This window comes from Ambystoma mexicanum, chromosome 4q (genome assembly GCF_040938575.1).
Source record: "Ambystoma mexicanum isolate Mex_15411 chromosome 4q, UKY_AmexF1_1, whole genome shotgun sequence".
NCBI lineage: Eukaryota > Metazoa > Chordata > Amphibia > Caudata > Ambystomatidae > Ambystoma > Ambystoma mexicanum.
The window spans coordinates 586458203-586476065 of NC_090928.1; the positions used below are offsets into that span (position 1 = coordinate 586458203).

The window sequence follows — 17863 nt, forward strand, 5'->3', positions numbered from 1 at the left end:
GAGAATGTATGAAAAGAGCCAATGTCTTGCACTTAGAAGAATCTATGAGGGTAGCCAACGTCTTGCACTTAGAGGAATCTACGAGGGTAGCCAATGTGTTGCACTTAGAAGAATCTATGAGGGTAGCCAATGTGTTGCACTTAGAAGAATATATGAGGGTAGCCAATGTCTTGCACTTAGAAGAATCTATGAGGGTAGCCAACGTCTTGCATTTAGAGGAATCTACGAGGGTAGCCAATGTGTTGCACTTAGAAGAATCTATGAGGGTAGCCAACGTCTTGCATTTAGAGGAATCTACGAGGGTAGCCAATGTGTTGCACTTAGAAGAATATATGAGGGTAGCCAATGTGTTGCACTTAGAAGAATATATGAGGGTAGCCAATGTGTTGCACTTAGATGAATTCTGAAGGGAGCCAATGTATTGAACTTATAAAAAAATGTTGAGGGTAGCCAGTGTATAGAACTTTTTAAAAAAATGCTTGATAGCCAATGTACTAACCACCACTGCTGCTCCCCTCCAGCATACCTCCCAAGTACCACACACACCCTAAGGAGCAGCCAAACTACACATGAAACATGCATCCAACATAACAAACATTTGCATATGACAAACAATCCCAAACACTGGCCCTTACCCCTCCAGACACAGCAAGCCCAGTGCACACAATCAAAACACACTTAGAAAGCCGACACACACAGACACCAGTTCCTCCTGGTTTTGCAAGCACCAACAGGAGAGCACAACGTCCATCCTAGCCCTCCTCCCTCACTAACCACCGCTGCCCACTTTCTTACAGAGCAAGGTGAGCGCATGGAGACCAGGCCAATGGTAACAGTGTGTGGTATAAGACAACTTAGTATAGCATATTAGTATACTTTAAGGGTCACCGTGAAATGATCGAATTTGAAATGGATGAGGCAGAAAAAACTAAAGTCATTTTTTAAAAAATTACTTTTGGTTTTGTCTCCTGCGGATATTTTGGACCACCCGCTCTCCCCTCCCTTACCTTCTGGCGGCACACAGCAAAGCTTATCGCTGCCACCTCTGCAATCCCTGTGACGTTGGTTCCCTTCACGCACATGCAAAGGAACCGGCACTGCAGGGTCCTTTCCTTTTTTTTGTGTTTTTTTTTTAAAGGTTGTATTTCCCCTGCTTTCTTTTTTATGGAAACAGGGGACACCCCTGCAACCACCGAAGTCCAAGAATGTCGATCAAGGGGAGGGGGTGGGGAACACAACCCCGGCCACAGCCCCTAATCCTCTTTTTGGCATTTTCTCCCATTCGTTTTTTTTTCTCGTTAATTTCTTCGGATTCCCACTTTAATCCACATTGTGTTGTATGCAGAGTTTTCACTACAAGGGCAACTTTCACGTTAGTGCTATTTGGCAGAATATATGAACATGCCCCGAGGGGGTGGCGCTGCACCCGAGCCGAGTGCATGAATGTACTGCTTAGTTAAGCAGCCCCTGAAGTTCCCCCATACCATGATTAGGATCTCACAGTGTATTGTCTTGAAGCAGGAATGCCTAACATGTATGTAGCCGGTGAAGAGGACGGGGGATGGGGGAGGTCTGACAAAAAACATTGCTTTGTATATTCGGCTTTTGTCATTCGCCCCTCAATTCGACCCCCTCCCGCCCCTCTACCCTCCACCCAATTGATGGCGAAATAAAATGCCTATTGGAGATGCCACCTGGGCGGAGGGCGACAAAGAAGATTAAATCTCCGCAGACTCGCGGGTTTTACATTTTAAAGGGGATTATGTAAAAAGCGGGTTCAAACGGCAGCCTTTGCAAACGGGAGGTTTTGCTCCGGGCCGCCCGATAAGGCAGCTGTTGGGTTGCAAGACTCCTGCACTGGCACCTCCAGAGCGCCCAGCGTGGGGTGGGGGCGGGGATAGCGAGCCAGAGGACCCTCCCTCAGCATTAACCACATGACCTCCGCCATCCCCCTGCCCCAGAGAGAGAGAGAGAGGCGCTGCTAGTCTTCCTGATAAGCGGGGAGGGGCGGCAGGCTGTTTGGTCCTCCTGTTCATTTGGCGGCTGGCTGAGGAGTGTACAGTAAGAGCATTTGCCAAGCTAGCCAGGACCCCCTCACCACCCACCCCTCTCTCGCGCGCAGTCTGCTGTTGGCGCTTGTGAAGCAGGGAGGTGCTCTCCGACCCGAGTCTCGGCTACGCGGGGGGGGATAAACCGCCTTAAACCGGGTCTGCGCGGGGAACCGAGTTGCAGGAGGACTGAGCGGCGAGGCGGGAGCGAAGAAGCGAGGGAGAGCCATGCTCGGGACACTCACCATCACAGGTAAGGTGGCGCCGCTGCCCGCAGAAGCGCCGGGAGCAGGATGGGTTGCATGGACGAGTGGGTGTGGCAGCGCCCGTGCATGCCCAGATATTAACTCGCAGTTGCTTCGCTGGCAAGCCAATCGGCACTGGTGGGGCTTTCTGTGAATTACTCCTCCTGTGCGCCACTAGTGTCCCGTACAGCCCATCACATTTTAGTTCTACTCAGTGGTAGAAGTGCACGGGAAAAAGTGGAGTAACTGTGGTTTCGGCAGGGGAGAGGGTAGATGGAAGCATAGTGCACATGTGACCAGCTGTTGCGGCCAAGGCAATGCAATAGTCCACGTTACTAGTAACTAGGGCGCCTATCGCAACGTTACACGTGCATAGGGACATGAATAGTCACCAGAAAACAAGCTATGGAACACCGCTCCCAAGCGTTCCCACTCACTTCGATCACTGGATCTACTTTGTAGATGTCCCCTGACTCCACTGTTTTTAAAAGACGCTGGCCATTTGGGTTTTGCCCTATTTTTTTTATGTATATAGGTATATTTACATTTGGAAGACTGCATTGGTGTGCTGTTTTATTTTTTTATTTAACTGGAGGTCTATGAGACACTCGCCCAAACTCTTGCTTGCGTGTGTAGAGCTTAAGCTGCGGCCCCGGAGGTACTGAGTCCGAATGCATGCGATCACTACAAGCACCAAGTATGTTTTCCCGTGCCGAGAAATGTGCCCGGCCAAAAAAGGGATCTGCACGAGACGCTGGAAATCAAACGGCACGTTGCATGGTGGGAGCGCAGTTAAGGGGGGGTGTCGGGAGGGGGGGGGTCTACAGCACCCGTTATGTATTGGGGTGCCCCTCGGTGTGATCTATGGCAATGCTTTCTCGGGTATAGCGTCCGCCGGATGAGTGTGCAGTGGCGCCCCCTGCTGGTACATTTCGACGCCGCAGGCAGTTCAGAGACTTCAAAACGGGGGCCAATTGCTCGCGATCCGCAGTGACGCTCTGGGACTCGCAGTAAGACTTTTCCCCCCGAGTGTCTGATGCTGGCAGGCTGCCGCGGTGAGTGCACACCGCGCCCAATTTCTATTTCACAAAATTTCAACCAGTGTCCCCTCGAGGACGGGGGGGGGGGGGGGGTATTTGGGGGGGCGCGGATGCGTGTTCGGAGTGAGTGTATGTATTGTGTTTTTGCCAAAGCGTGCAGCTGTATAATCCCACAGACGTGTACCGCCCACCCCTTTACCCTCCACAAATTTGTGATTTAACTTGGTGTTGTGTCTTCATTCTCAGCGCACACGGAGGACACGTGAATATTGTGTTATTAAAAGGGAAGGCCACGGGTGGCATGGCGGTGTTTATGCATATCTGCATGTTACTTTCCCAGTGGCCTGGTCGTTCTTCCTTGAGTATAAATCCCCCCACTGGCCGTGTGTTTTTATGTGAGTTTCGCAGATAACTAATGTCAACGCGCCAGTGGAAATGGGTGAGGTTTGGGTAGGGGGTTACTGGAGGGCCCGTCGGGGGGGGCTCTTGTCTTGTCGTCACTGGAGCCGGTAGAAGCACTTGCGACAGGTCCCCACCAAACCCCACAAGCTACCCAATGAGCCGTCCACTGATTGCGGGGCTTGGCTACACGGGTGGTCGCATTTTTACGCTAGCGACGGAAAGGCGGCTCTTGATTTTTCCAACCAGATGTCTGAGCGGGTTAATGCGCCTGCTGCAGTGTTAGGTTTAAAAGCGTAATACTATGAGAAGTATTGCTTCTAGTAAAATATTTGTTATTTCGGTCCCCAATGCGGTCCATCATCTGTGTTTTTGGAAATATTATTTAAAAAAAAAAACGCCTGATAATTTTTCAAGCACAAGCATCGCGCCGTGGAAGCGAAATCCAAACCCGCTCTAGTTTCATATACTAAACCCATCTTTTTTGGAGCTTCTCTTAAGCAAGGTGGGGCGGGGATGCGGGTCTGCTTTGGCTACGTGTCTCCTGCCTGTAGAGCGACATTCGGGTCGGGCTGGGGCATACAATCGGCCACTAAGGGAAAAGTGGCCCACGGTTGTAGGTGGCAATTCTTTCCTTTTTGTGACAGACCCTTTCAGTAGTACCTAACGGGATGTGTTTGCATAAAATGGCATGCAAATTGTGCCATATTGTCAACAATGGTCAAAACGACTAGCAGCATAAGTCACTCGTCAAACTAGCCCAGAAAGCGTCACACTTTGACCAAAAGCACTCGCCCACACACGAGCCACTTCGCATTTTGGTAGGCCGGGCACGGTCCCACCCGTCAGCATCTGGACACCTGAGCTGCAGCAGCGGGGGCGGGGGGAAGGGGGGGGGTTCACGGCCCCGCGCCTGCCCCCTGCTGGCTTCTATTGTATCGCCGCTTCATGCTGGCCGGCCACACGTGGGATGCATTTGGCCTCCTGGAGGAGAACCGGCGCAGCTCGCTCACAATGGCCGTAGTATGCGTGTGCGTGCAGTGCGTTATCTGAGAACAGGTGCGTAATTAAGGGGGCGCCGTCACTTAAGGGGGCGCCGTCACTGCCAGCTCGCAAAATAATTGGCGCCTTCTTTGTAAATGGGCCCGTGAGTCGGATGAGCCTTCAGCGAACTTCCTTCCCTGCCCCGCCATCGGCCAGTGTGTCGCTCGTCACCAGGAGAAACGTAGAGGCGCGTACTTTCTGTAACCCCCCCCTCCCCTTTTCAGGTGCATGGCAAAGTGCGAGTGGAGTATGTTCTGCATTCCCATGAGGAGTCGTTGGTCCCGCCCACTCACGCACATAATGCAAGGGTGGGTCACAGCAGATGTCACCTGAGAACCATAGACGCGCCCCGCCGGCCCATCCTATGGCAGCCCTGCCTGTAGAGCCCAATGGCTCACCTTACCGGTCGCCTCCCTAAGCAGTCGTGTGGGGACATGACCCACCAGGTACATGGACACTGATCCTTTAAATGGAACAGCTTCCAGGGCTCGACTCGCTCCACACTGTGTGCAGCAGTCGCAACTGGCGGACCTACTTTTAAATGGTCCCTCTGCGTAGAGGCCAGAGCGGCTCATAATCACCCCTACACACACGCTTACCAGCGGCACCAGTAATTACCATATTACTTACCAGTATTCACCATTACAACGCTGAGTCCAACTCTTCTTCGCCAGTCACATATATACTTAAGGCGGACCTGCACACTCGGGACTCCCCTCGTTCCATAATGGGAGTTCTAGGTGGGCCTCCATCCTGTTCTGGGTCGACCAAGACTCGGCACAGAGTAATGCAAATTACTTGCCAGTAATTTGGTCGTTACTCCGTTTGCTTTCTCATCTCAGTCCTTTATATGGGAGAATGTAGACAGACTGAGGCCATAGACCTGCACAGCCGGACCTGCGCTCAGTTATGAAACGAGTGATCAGCCATGACTCGAGGGTCCATATCGTGTATCCTTCCCAAGGCCCGGACACACACCCGCGCCCTCACCCACTACTTGATCTCATATCGCACATCACCTCTGCCACTAGAACGCAGCCCAAGTTATGTGATAAAAATTGTGTCTAGATCAGGGGTGCACAACTGATTTTGACAGAGGGCCGAAAGTACCTTACATGATGGCTATAGTGGGCCAAAAAGTAAATGTGGGTAGGGCGGTAGGCGCGGTGGGGCGTGGTGTGGCAGGAGGCTTTTTTGACCCCCCTATTTTTATTAAACACTATGCCTCATAGCTCCCACCCCTCAAGCAAACCCTATGCCCCATGGCTCCCACCCCTCAAGCAAACCCTATGCCCCATGGCCCCCACCCCTCATGCAAACACTATGCCCCAAGACACCCACCGCTCAAGCAAACACTATGCCCCATACTCATACAGACCCCGACCCCCCCCTGCATACAAACTAACAAGTATACACCATGCACCCATACAGACCCGAACCCCCACCCCCCAACTCGGCACACAAACCCGCAAGCATACACCATGCACCCATACAGACCCGAACCCCCCCACCCCCAACTCAGCACACAAACCCACAAGCATACACCATGCACCCATACAAACTCGAGCCCCCCCAACTCAGCACACAAACTCGCAAGCATGCACGCATACAGACTCGGACCCCCCACATCTCAAAACACACTGAATGTGCACACAACAACAAACATTCAGGCAGACCCGACCTCACCCCGCCCCCACCCTCCCAGCATCTCAACATACACTGCACTTGCCCACAAACACATCCAGGCAGACCCGACACACACCCCACACCCGCATCTCAACATGCACTTTCACACAACAACAAACATTCAGGCAGACCCGACACACCCCCCGTCCGCATCTCAACACACACTGCACTTGCACACAAACCCATTCAGGCAGACCCGACACCCACCCCCTCTCCGCATCTCAACATACACTGCACTTGCACACAAACACATTCAGGCAGACCTGACACACACCCCACCCCCGCATCTCAACATACACTGCACTTGCACACAAACACATTCAGGCAGACCCGACACACCCCACACCCGCATCTCAACATACACTGCACTTGCACACAAACACATTCAAGCAGACCCGACACACACCCCACCCCCGCATCTCAAGATACACTGCAGACATACAAATACAAACACACCAACACACCCATACACACCCGACACACACCCCCACCTCCGCATCTCAACATGCATACAAAAACAAAAAACACAGGACGGAGCCGAAACAGACACACACACAAACATACAGCCCCCCCACCATGTACTTACCCAGACGTCCTGGAACGATGGCGAGGCTTCTGGCACTGCCCAAATCGTTTTGGGTTGGGTGTACCTCTACATCTGTGCACCCCGGTGCACAGATGTAGAAGTATACCCAACCCAAAACGATTTTTAGAAATGGAGGGACAGATGCAAAGCAAGAGCCTCTTGCTTTGCATCCGTCCCTCCATTTTTAAACATCTTTTTTTCTCCGGCTTTTACCCGGGCCGCCAGAGAGAGACAGTATGGATGGAACAAAGGGCCATCCATACTGCCCCTCTTCTGTGCGGCCAGTGGGGGGGGGGGTGGGGATTGCTCAGCCCCGACTTCATTCTGCCAGGGGCGGGGGGGGGAGGAGGGCCCCGCACCCCCCCCTACTCTGCACCCCTGCCAGGGCAGATTAGGTCACTGAGCCCCAGCTTCCCTGGCAGCATACACACACACACACACACACTGCGTGACTCACGGCCCGGCAAGGAAAACAAAGACTTTCTTAATGGATGGCGACCTTTGCTGCTTGCGGGCCGCCTTCCATTAGGAAAGTCTTCAACCCTGCCGGGCCGCATCCAGTAGCATCACGGGCCGCATGTTGTGCACCCATGGTCTAGATGGACACATCAGTCTCCTTGACTTGCACACCCTCCCAACAGCTTCCAGAAGCCAGGTCTACGTGGGTTGCGAGCAGGGACTTGGCCACGCCTACTCGCCTTGTACTGGCTAAAATGCACGCCAGCATCCTGACTAGTCTCTCAGGCGTTGGTCCTCCAAAGGCATTCACATACAGCGCTTTGAGCCCATAACAATGTCACAGGGTGCTATACAAATGCCATATTACATATGCCCAGAGGTGGAATGCTGCTGCAATCTATTTAATGAAGGGACAAACAAATCCTTGAATTAATCATGAACCACTTGAAGAACACCTGTTCAAGCAAGTTCATTTGTGTAGCCGAAGAGCAAACCTGGTAAGGGGCGCTAGGCCGCTAGCCAGTGTGGTGACATTACAAATATCTTAAATGGAACCCCTTTCAATTTTGCCCGCGGTGTGCCATATTTCAGGGAGACTGTTTACAGTGGTGGGACTTCATGATGCTCATGGGCAAGCTCGATTTGCTTCTCTGTGCCGTGTGATGCAACCTGTGCAGGGTGGCGGGAGGGGGATTCTGCCATTTTCATAGGGGATGGGGGCCGGGGGGGAACCAGGACCTGCTTGGCCATCCGGGAGCCACTAGGATTACAGATGCTCTGGCCCTCCTGATTTTTACCAGTACTCGCTGCAGCAGCAGAAACTGAAAAAGAAGACCTTCGGGGCAGGACAAGTTATTGCATCCACTGCTCATGCCAGAGGGTTTCTGCATTGAGTGCAGCAGTTCTGGAGTTGGTTGTTGCCTTGTGGGGCAAAGTAGGCCTACCCATGTCTGACTCGGTCTGTCACAGATCTCAATCAAAGATGATACCCTGATTACCCATGCAATTATGGGGAAAATGCAACGCCTGAGCGAGAGATTTGGTCCTTATTTTGTCTCTGGTGCAGTGGGGCTTAAGACTTCGTATCTCCCTGTAGATTGACCTATGCTTGGCCGCCAAGTTGTCAGTCCTGACCAGCGCATGATGGTGGGAGCGATCTTTGGAGAACCTGAGGGCTTGGATAAATTGAACAAGGTTTTCTCCAGTTTGAGTAGATGGACCATACCCAGAATTTCTCCCAAACCCTTTTGACTGGCATCCATCGGGGTTACCACCAGACTTGGGAGGAGAGATGAGCATCTTTCAGCCACCAGTGAAGCCTCCTTGCCAGACCCAATGATCCATGCCTTGCAGTTCGCTGACCTTGGGGACCTGAATTCTAGAAGATGTTGGGAGTCGTGACCTTGTGTGGTCTGACCCAAGAGACAGTGAAAACGCAGAATGCCATCTCCCCTTTACCCTGCAGCTGCTGGCGAGCCTGGACACAATTGGGGTCAGAAGGGAGAAGCAGAGTCTTCAGCTTTGGAGTTTGCTGAGGAGGGGGGAACCACTTAACAGCTATGGCCAATGTGGCTCCTATGAATTCCAACACTTGAGCTGGCTAAAGGTGGGATTTCTTCCCACTGATCAACCAACCAGGGAGGTGTTCCGGAGTACATACCTCTGGAAGCAGGATTGTGAGTATGTGGGCTGGAGGAGCATGAAGGAGCCAGTCTTCTCGGGTAAGGATGGAGCTGAAACCCTTCCTAGGATAGAGAACCCACCAGCGAGGTCCGCACTTTGTGAACAATTGGGGGGCCATTGTCAAGAAAAGGGTCCGACCTTGAAACTGAAATGGGGACCTGACACTTGGCACTGTGGAAGTGATGGTCTGGATGCATGGGTATGTGGGAGGTAGTCATCTTGGAGGTATAATGAAGGCAAACAATCTCCTGGGCACAGGACCGTTATTATGGAAGGGCTAGATGCCATCCATCCTTGGGAGTGTTGAATTTATTTTAGGACGAGCACTGGGCCGAAAAGCCCCACTTGAGTTTTTCCATTAACGAGTTGAAAAAAAATCCTGCCTCCTTGTGTACTGGCAGAGCTGCTCTCTTGTGTTCCATATCTGGAATCACTTGAATGAAAACGGCTCTCTCGGAATCCCTGGTAGGGGGATTTCAAAGAACTGATCCAAGGGGGATGGGGCGCTGGGGGAAGACTTTGTAACCTTTCTGGAAGATGTGGAAAACCCATTGATCTGATTCACTTTGTCTAGTTGTGGTAGAGCTGCTTGATTCTGCCCGATCTCCAAGTGCGATCACCAGATTGGACTAGTCGTGATTGTGCAGTGGTGCGGCTTGAGACTGGTCTAACCCTCCCCATTTTCCTCCTGGACTGGGAAGTATTTTCCTCCACTGCCTGTCTCCTTGGCTCCCCTGGTAGGGCATCCGTGGGAGGCATCAACTTTGAGGTACCTCAACCAGCATGGTCTCATGCAGCCTTGTGGGAGTCGTATGCAATCTCTGGGAGGAACTTTTGTCTTTGCATCAGCATTCTGTGCAGTCCGATCTGACCTCTGTGGTCCAGAGACCATTAAAATCCTCCAGCAAAGACCGATGGGTGCACATAGGATGCTGCATGTAAAGCAAATTTGCTGAAGTTTCTTACAACTCTACTTTCTTGTCCACTGGTCACAAAGGAGAAGCGTCCTCCAATTGTGCTGACATTTTGTATGAAAAAGATGGCAAGCAAGAGGTCACCTTAAGGACTTGGAGCAATTCCTGCTTGTATCTTCTGTGGTGCCCATAGCTTGGTAATGAGCCTAGTGCTGCTGGTCCTCAAACTCTCTCAAAAGGATGTCCTGTATGACGAAGCCCCACCACCACTGGTGTGATGTCTAGGCTTCAATATCCTGGAAACCCAAATCTGCCCATGGGTGGGTCAGGACTTTTTTCCTCATTTTTCAGTGTATTACTGGGGTTCTTCATCGCTAGCCTAGCAGGGGGAGAGGTGGTAGGGGCTCCCTAGGAGCCTCCAGGCACCCGACTAGATGGTTAGTGAGATTCCTCTGTTAAGAGACATGTCTGCATGAATGCTTCTTACGCCCGCGGGGAGTATGTGAGGAAGAAGACTCTTCTATGTATTCACTCTACCCTTGTGCTCCACAGTGAATGGCAACTATCATCCCAGGAACCTGCTGGCTGCCTCTGAAGGTTTGCAAGGCACTCCGAGCCCACCCCTCCCAGCACAAAAAAAGCATGCACAGAAATGGGGCGTGCTCTGCTTCACATATAGGACTGGTACAAGAGTGATGAAGGGGTAATGATGTAACCTCTGGTTGTCACGTTTTCTCCTTATTCCTGTCCATGGTTCCTGAGGCACTCGCTGATGACCAGACGAAACATCTCTGGTGATTTACGTGCAGTGGGGACCTGGCCGCTGCTCCCGTTTGTGGCAGTACCTGACTGATTTGCATATGGCTGGCCTCCTTTTGTAATGGCGCAGAGGGGCTAAAAAAAGTGCCGTGGAAGGTTGGCCAGACCCGAGCCAGTGGTTCAGCTATATTCATAACCTTCCACCCATCCCGTTTTTTTTTGTTTATCGAACCTGAATATGCACCATGCAAGAAGCAGTGCCTCCTTGTGTAGGGGCAATTTCTGGCACACCAGTGGACTAGCAGTATGGCAAAGAACCTTGCAGGATCACTTCTTATCCCCCCTTTAAACTAAGGCTATTGAATGCAACTAGTGGCAGACTCTCCCATTACTGTCATGGCTCTGGCTGATGCTTTTTCAGCCACCTTCATACTCTAGCTCCGTTCCACAGGCTACCCAGAATGTCTGGGTTGGCTTTAAGTCAGGTTAATTCCTCTACCTCTTTAAATCTCCTCTGGTCTGTGTCCTTTCCATAGGGGCAGCGCACTCGCCACAGGCTTGGTATTGGAGAGTGTCTGTTTCACTCTTGGGGTGCTGTAACCTTGGACCAAAAAGCCATGTCTTTCAACGGTAGGCTCCATAATAGTACTGTTCCACCTCCCTTCCAAAAATTCTCTTGCGGGTGTACTCGCCTACCTGGTTCTTCAGTGGCATCTGGTCCACACTTATTCGCATTGGCTAAATCCAGCACCCACAACCTTTTTTGTGTGCTGACACCAATTGACTGTATAACTGGCCCGCCCATACTTTTTTAGCGGGTTACAGAGCAGGACCGCCGATCAATGGTTCCCAAAACGTCAAGCTGTTGCTACAAAAACCCGAACGCAACGCAGAGATGCCTTCTGGCAGGTGGAAGGGAAACTAATGGGGTGAGCAGTGCTCCAGTCGTGCGGGTTGCACCCATGAGCACATGAAGCAGAACCTTGATCAGTCACCCTTCTCATAACCCGCATTTGGGTTACATATAAAAGTGTGCCATTTGGAAACTCTATAGAGCAGACTTGCTCTGATAGTCTCGATACGTTTAGCGAGGCCCAAGGTTTTGATCTGACTTCAAGGAACACAGTGAAAGAAAATTCATGAGACCATCACTTGGTTGCAGCAGTCCTTGTTTTGGCCAGTGTGCAGCTGCATGCACCCCTCCCATTTCTAAACGCCCAACATAGCACTGCGAAGAGACAATCGCTAATCTTTATCCTTGTGATGTGTGGGGGCTAGGATTGGGCCCCCAGGTAATGTGCCCAAAACAATAAGGAGGGTCGTCCCATCACGTTGTTGGGGGTCCAGGTGATGTATTTGCCCTAGGTCTTTGTAGTTTTTTTTTTTTTTTTTTTTAGGGTGGCTTGGAACTTTAGAGTAAGTGGTCGTTTTCTTTAGAGGGGAAGTTTGGTTGTTTAGAATTTATTGTGCGCACCAGACCCGGGGCGGGGGGTATATGGGCGCAAGAGCATAAGAAAACGTACAGCTTAGTGACGGGTAACAAAAAACGTACAGCTTAGTGACTGGTTACAAAAAACATACAGCTTAGTGACGGGTTACAGAGGTGTCGGTAATGAGCAAGATTAAACAATACAACAGTTTTTTTTAAGTTAGACAAAATGGAACCATTGAAGCATGATTGGAAGTATATACAGTAGGGTAGGTTTGTAAATGTATTTGTCATTGGTTTCTATTAACCAGCTGATCAGGTTTTGCCTAAATTTGGTGAAAGATTGTTCCATTCTCATTGAGGTGGGTAACTTGTTCCATAGTTGGGCGGCTTTGACAGGGAAGGGAAGCTGGTGCCTCCCATGGTGGAGAGTTTAAATCTGGGTACCTGAAGGCGATTAGTGTTTGCTAGTCTAGTCAGTCTGGAGGATGCTATTCTAGAGAATCTGTCTGTTGGGTATTGTGGGGCTTTGTTATTTAGACTTTTGTGTGTTAGGGAGGCAGTTTTAAGTCTAATGTTCTCATGTGTGAAGTGGGCCGGCGTGTGCTGGCTGCAGATGTCTTTAGGAGTCTTACCTAGACATTTTAATTCGGACTCGGGCAAGTCCAGAAACGAGTGCTGTGACACCGAACAACCTTAACTGTCTCAGCCTCTGTGCGAGGGCTTGATTCGCCTTTCATTTCCTGACACCACATGTTAGATATCCTGCCATGGGTGATGTCCAAAACCTTCGGGACTTCTCTGCTTGATGTTGACGGCTGACTGAATTGCAAGTACGGCTTCCGACTCTCCCGCATACCCTGGACTCCCCACCCCTCAACAGGCTCCCATCACCTGCCCTGGAGTGCTCCTTCCTTCCAGTGTGATACTGGAAAAGCGCTTTGGGATGCTGGAGGACCTCGGAATGTTATATTGCTTTTGCATGGTACGGTGGTATTTTTCAGTTTCTGTCCAATTTATACTTTTGCTGGGGGCAGCCCAGGCCTGTTGGGCGTGTAGTAATATATATTGTAGTTGGGGGTTGCAGAACATTTTTATTTTTTACAATTCCTTGAAGTAGATTTGGGATTCGGCAGCATGACTAACAGTATGTAGTAATTGCACTCTGCTGGCGGTGCTTTCTGGCCCGGCTGATGGCTGTAGTGTCCTGCTCCGCCGAATGGAAGCTTCGGGAAGGACTGTTCAGGTGTTTTCTTAGGTAGTGCTCGTCATTGGACCGGATTTTCTCGGATCCGGGACGTAGCCAACTAGTCCAAGTGAAGGTCTGGCCGGGGTAGACCTGTGAAATGCTTGTTAGGTTTGCAATCTGCATGGGGTAGTATTTTTCAGGAGATTAATTATGTGGGGCTTTGAACAAGTCACATACCCCCCGCCCCCCCTTCCCCTTTCACGAGACCTGCCAGTTTTCCTTTCTCCACCCCCCCCAAACCCCTAGAAAGCCAGGCCTTGTTCACGACACTGTGCCAAAAATGCACACCGGTTCTTCTAACTGTAATCAATTAGGCGGCCCTGTTCCCGACAGAAGCGTGCACGTGCCGTGTAGCTTTCCAGGAGTAGTGCGCGCGGGGGGGGGGGGGGGGTTCGGGGGGCGCCTTCTGATGTGAGGAATTGGGCGTGTGTGACATCTGATGACTCCAGAATGTTGGGAATTCTTGGAAGGCATCCAGGCCTGTGCTACAAATCCCCCGGGACGGGCAACCAGCTGCAAATGTCGACATGGTTGAGTACAAGCACATGGGGCTCCGTGCAGCATTCTGCTCGGCTCTATCTGCACCCCCCCCCACCCCCCCCCCCCCCCCGCATTTCCAGCGACGGGTGAACGCATACAGGCCCCCCTCGGGTGGGAGGCGCGCCGCTCCCGCGAGTCCTTGGAGCTGATTGCATAGGGTTATGCCGTCTCGAGATGCGGGGGCTCCTAATAGGGTCACTGATGGGGATACGGGAGGGAGGTGTAGGAGGACGGGACTGGCGCGTATCACGGCGCCGCAGTGCCACTGGAGTGATGGGCGGGCGCAGAATAACGCAAGAAGCCTGTGTTTTGTGCAGTTCCACTTTCTCGCTGCCTTTATTTCCTCCATGGCTTTATTGGGCCCTGAAGTGGATGGGGCCAAACGCTCCTTAACTAACGGTAGTCCCTGCGGGCATCTAGTCGGCCCTTACAACCAGTGCTGGAAATTGACAACTTGGCTGGGGGAACTCCCTTCCCCTCCCCCTTCTTTGAGCGCGGTGGGTTAGAGGGAGTGTATAGCGAGGGGGGGTGGGGATATATGGGGGTGGATTGTCGGTGGTGTGGGAGGGTCTGGGGGTGGAGCTAGGTGTGGTGTGGATGCCCTGAATACAGCATGCTGGCTGCTTTGCATTAAAACAAAGTGAACTTTGGGAACATAAGAGTGCCCACCAATTGATATCAACCATGCCCACTGTGGGCATTCCTTCTGAGCATGCAATGCAACCTATCTAAAGAGTATGCCCAGACTGGAGCCACCAATGTTGGGCAATGCCATGTAGGAAATCTCCTCCTGCTGCCTTTAACCCTTGATGGACCGGGAGGGGTGTGGGGGTAGGGAGGCGAGTTAGGCCCCGGGTTAAAATGGAACGGCGCTCCAGCAATACTGTTTTTGTTGGTCTTGTTCTGTCCCAATTTCTTCCCCGCTTTCAACATACCAAAAGGACTGTGTAAATATATGATGTCTTTTGTGCTGTGATACCTTGTCTTTCAGTATGAAGCTAATAACTAGCAGAGTTACTCTTTTTAGTAAAATCTCGCCTTAAGGTGGCTCTTGTGTAGACTGCCTTTTTAGTTTTTACCTGTTGGGTGGCGCTAAAGCGCCACCTCTAAGCCGAAGCTATTGCATTGGAGTCCAGCTAAGGAGGGACACAAAGCTGGTAGTTGGGCTATTTACCCACCCATGACTACGCATGGTCAAGTTAATAGCTATGGTAACTCCCCACGTCCTGCCCAAAACACATCTGCTAGCTTTATTCTTACCATTAAACTTTGGTCCCGAAGTGCCTGCTAGTGTTTATTCAAAGCAGTCTTCTGGGAGTTAAGGACTTCATTGGAGCTGTAAACGAGCTACTAGTGCAATTAATACAATATGTCTGAACCAGGTTTGCCTTCAGCCACTCTGTTTAGAAATACAGCGTGTCCTTCATTGAAGTCCTGTTAAAAAGCATTGGTCAAGCCAACCGACTTGGCTTGTGTATACGCTTTAGGCATTTGCCTTTTATTTCATATACTTGTAGCCATATAGCTTCGTATTTACACCATATCACAAAAACAGATTTGCCATTATATGCCCAGTTACTTTGACCATTTTGCAGCTGCGACCATTGATGGCCAGTTAACACTGCTACAGCACAGCATGGCAAATCAATTTCCCATGTCAACACAAGACAAATGCATTGCTTCCGACAAAGCCACCCAACTGTACCTGGAGCATTAACTTATGTTGCCTGTGCCTATACATGTCCATGAAGGCTGCACAAATATGTCTGTATTACCATGTATGAATGTACTGCTGTTGGCCAGGACTAAATACCGTTGCTGCCTCCACCCTTGATGTCCAGTAAAAAAAAAATGCCATGCCACAGTGAAGTATGCCCAGGCTGGACTTGCCAATATTGGGCAATACCATATGGGAAAACTCATGCCTTCACCCTTGATGCCCAGTAAAAAAAATACCATGCCACAGTTGAGCAACATGTCTGGACCCACCCATGGTAAAGGCAGTAATGTGATTTCCTACGCAGTATTGCCTTCACCCTTGATGCCCAGTAAAAGTGCCTTGCCACAGCAAAGCAGCATGTCTAAACTGGACCCACCGATGTGGGTCGGTACTAGTATTCACTTTCAACTGCTGCCTACCTCATGTCCAGTAAAAAAATACAGACCACAGTAAATATTGGTCACAGCAACTTGCTGTGTCCAGTTTAAACAAATATTCTCCTCACAATTGAGTCATCCTGGCTGCCATCCTACACTCCTCCCCCAGCAAGAGGCCTTCTGGCTGCTGCCCAGCTGGCACACGCACACATCTGCATGTATCGGTGATAGTTTTTACTGCATTCATCTTTAATTCCCTCTCGCTTTGACACAGCGTCGCTCATTATTTTCACCCTTGCACCCTTGCACCAAGACAGCATTGATATGCGCACACATCAACACACGCACCCAAATAACACTCATTCACGCACCCCCTTGCATACAGTTCGCAGGTTGTCCCCCTTAACTGCAGCCCCTCTCGGATTCCAGTCCACATTGGCTGCACTAATGCAGGCCATCCGGCTCCAGCGCAGCAACGGGTAGCAAGAGAGTGCCTCTTGCTCCTTCATGTGCACAACGGAGCCAGAGCGTGGTCCTACTGATGACCCTCGTGCCTTGGATGTGTGGGGAGGCACCAGGCCCCCCCCCCCATGCATTCAGGACTGCAGTGGCCCAGCCTCCATCGCCAATCTGTCATGCAAGGCAGGGGAAGCAAAACACCTCTAGCCTCGCATGGCTCGTTGGGAATGGGTGCTGGGGAACTCCTGAACTGTCAAAGGGGAGCAGTGCAGTAAAACCCAGCCTAGGAACGCTTGCTCAGCTGCTTGGGGCAGCTGCAGGAGTTTGTGTCTTGCTGGCTTGGCTGTCAGAGCGGTGGGTTGAAGTCCCTTTGCCCTTGCGGACTATAGCCACCCCTGAGCAGTCTCAAACTGGCCTATAGGGCAATGGGGAAAATGCCCGAACCAAAAATGCTACTGGCGGTCAGATTTTTTTTTTTTTTTCGGGGCGGTGAGTGGGACACTTTTTAGCAAATGTGGGCGTGCTTGAGTTACGTCACTATGCGGTTAGTACTTTGACCATTGTTGCAGAATAATTAATGAAACGCGGGTCTTGCGGTTGGTCTATTCACGTGCTGTTGTTGGCGTGGCTCGGCAGTCCACGGGCGCCTTTTTTGCTGCTCTTGTATGGTGTTCGCTGACGCATCGGCATAGAACATAGTATTTCTTGCTCCTCTTTGCTTAAAGCTGCGCTGTCTGCTGCCATCTGCTGGCTGCGAAGCGGGTTGCAGGGGTGGATTGCAAATTTAGCAAATGCTCTCCCTTTCTCCCGCTTGCTGGCTCCGACCAGATTATGTTACCTTTGCGACGGTGCTTCTGTGGCCAGTAGAGGGCCTTCTGTTTAGCAGATTTACGCTACTGTTTCTTCTAGGGAATTCAATTCGCCAAAAAGCCGGCAGCTGTAGTGGCACTGCTCATGCAGTGACGCCACCGGAAGTGTCATGTGGTGGGCGCACCCGCTGACGTTATTGGTAGTCCCTTCGGTGAGGTGCTGCTATAAAATGCAGGGAGTGATGTATAAGCGGACATTCTCTTAATCGTATGTACTAGTGCAAACCTTAACGCATCAATGCCTCATTTTCCCCCTCACCCCCATTCCAAAGGTCCCACTGGCCTACAGCAGCACATAATCGCCCCTCCCCCACCTGTGAAAGGTGGCCTATTGTTATGGGGATTTGTACAATTTAA

At 51.1% G+C, this 17863-nt stretch overlaps 1 protein-coding gene and 1 long non-coding RNA gene across 4 annotated transcripts in view; one reads left to right on the top strand and one right to left on the bottom strand.

Annotated features, from left to right (window-relative positions):
* The window catches only part of LOC138467848 (uncharacterized), a 402333-nt gene extending 399911 nt beyond the window's left edge, over window positions 1–2422 (bottom strand). The window contains exon 1 of the long non-coding RNA XR_011268158.1: window positions 2294–2422. This is a non-coding gene — a long non-coding RNA (uncharacterized lncRNA). The remainder of the gene's footprint in view (window positions 1–2293) is intronic.
* Window positions 1–17863, top strand: part of AKAP12 (A-kinase anchoring protein 12) — a 561266-nt gene that overhangs the window by 517022 nt on the left and 26381 nt on the right. The window contains exon 1 of one of the 3 annotated variants that reach the window (XM_069608132.1): window positions 1970–2301. The exons of 1 other annotated variant lie outside the window; for it this stretch is intronic. In XM_069608132.1, coding sequence (XP_069464233.1) covers window positions 2277–2301 — 25 coding nt within the window. In that variant the 5' untranslated portion in view covers window positions 1970–2276. Of the gene's footprint in view, window positions 1–1969; window positions 2302–3314; window positions 3349–17863 lie in introns of those variants that run through there. One more of the 3 variants, XM_069608133.1, reaches the window with a different exon arrangement.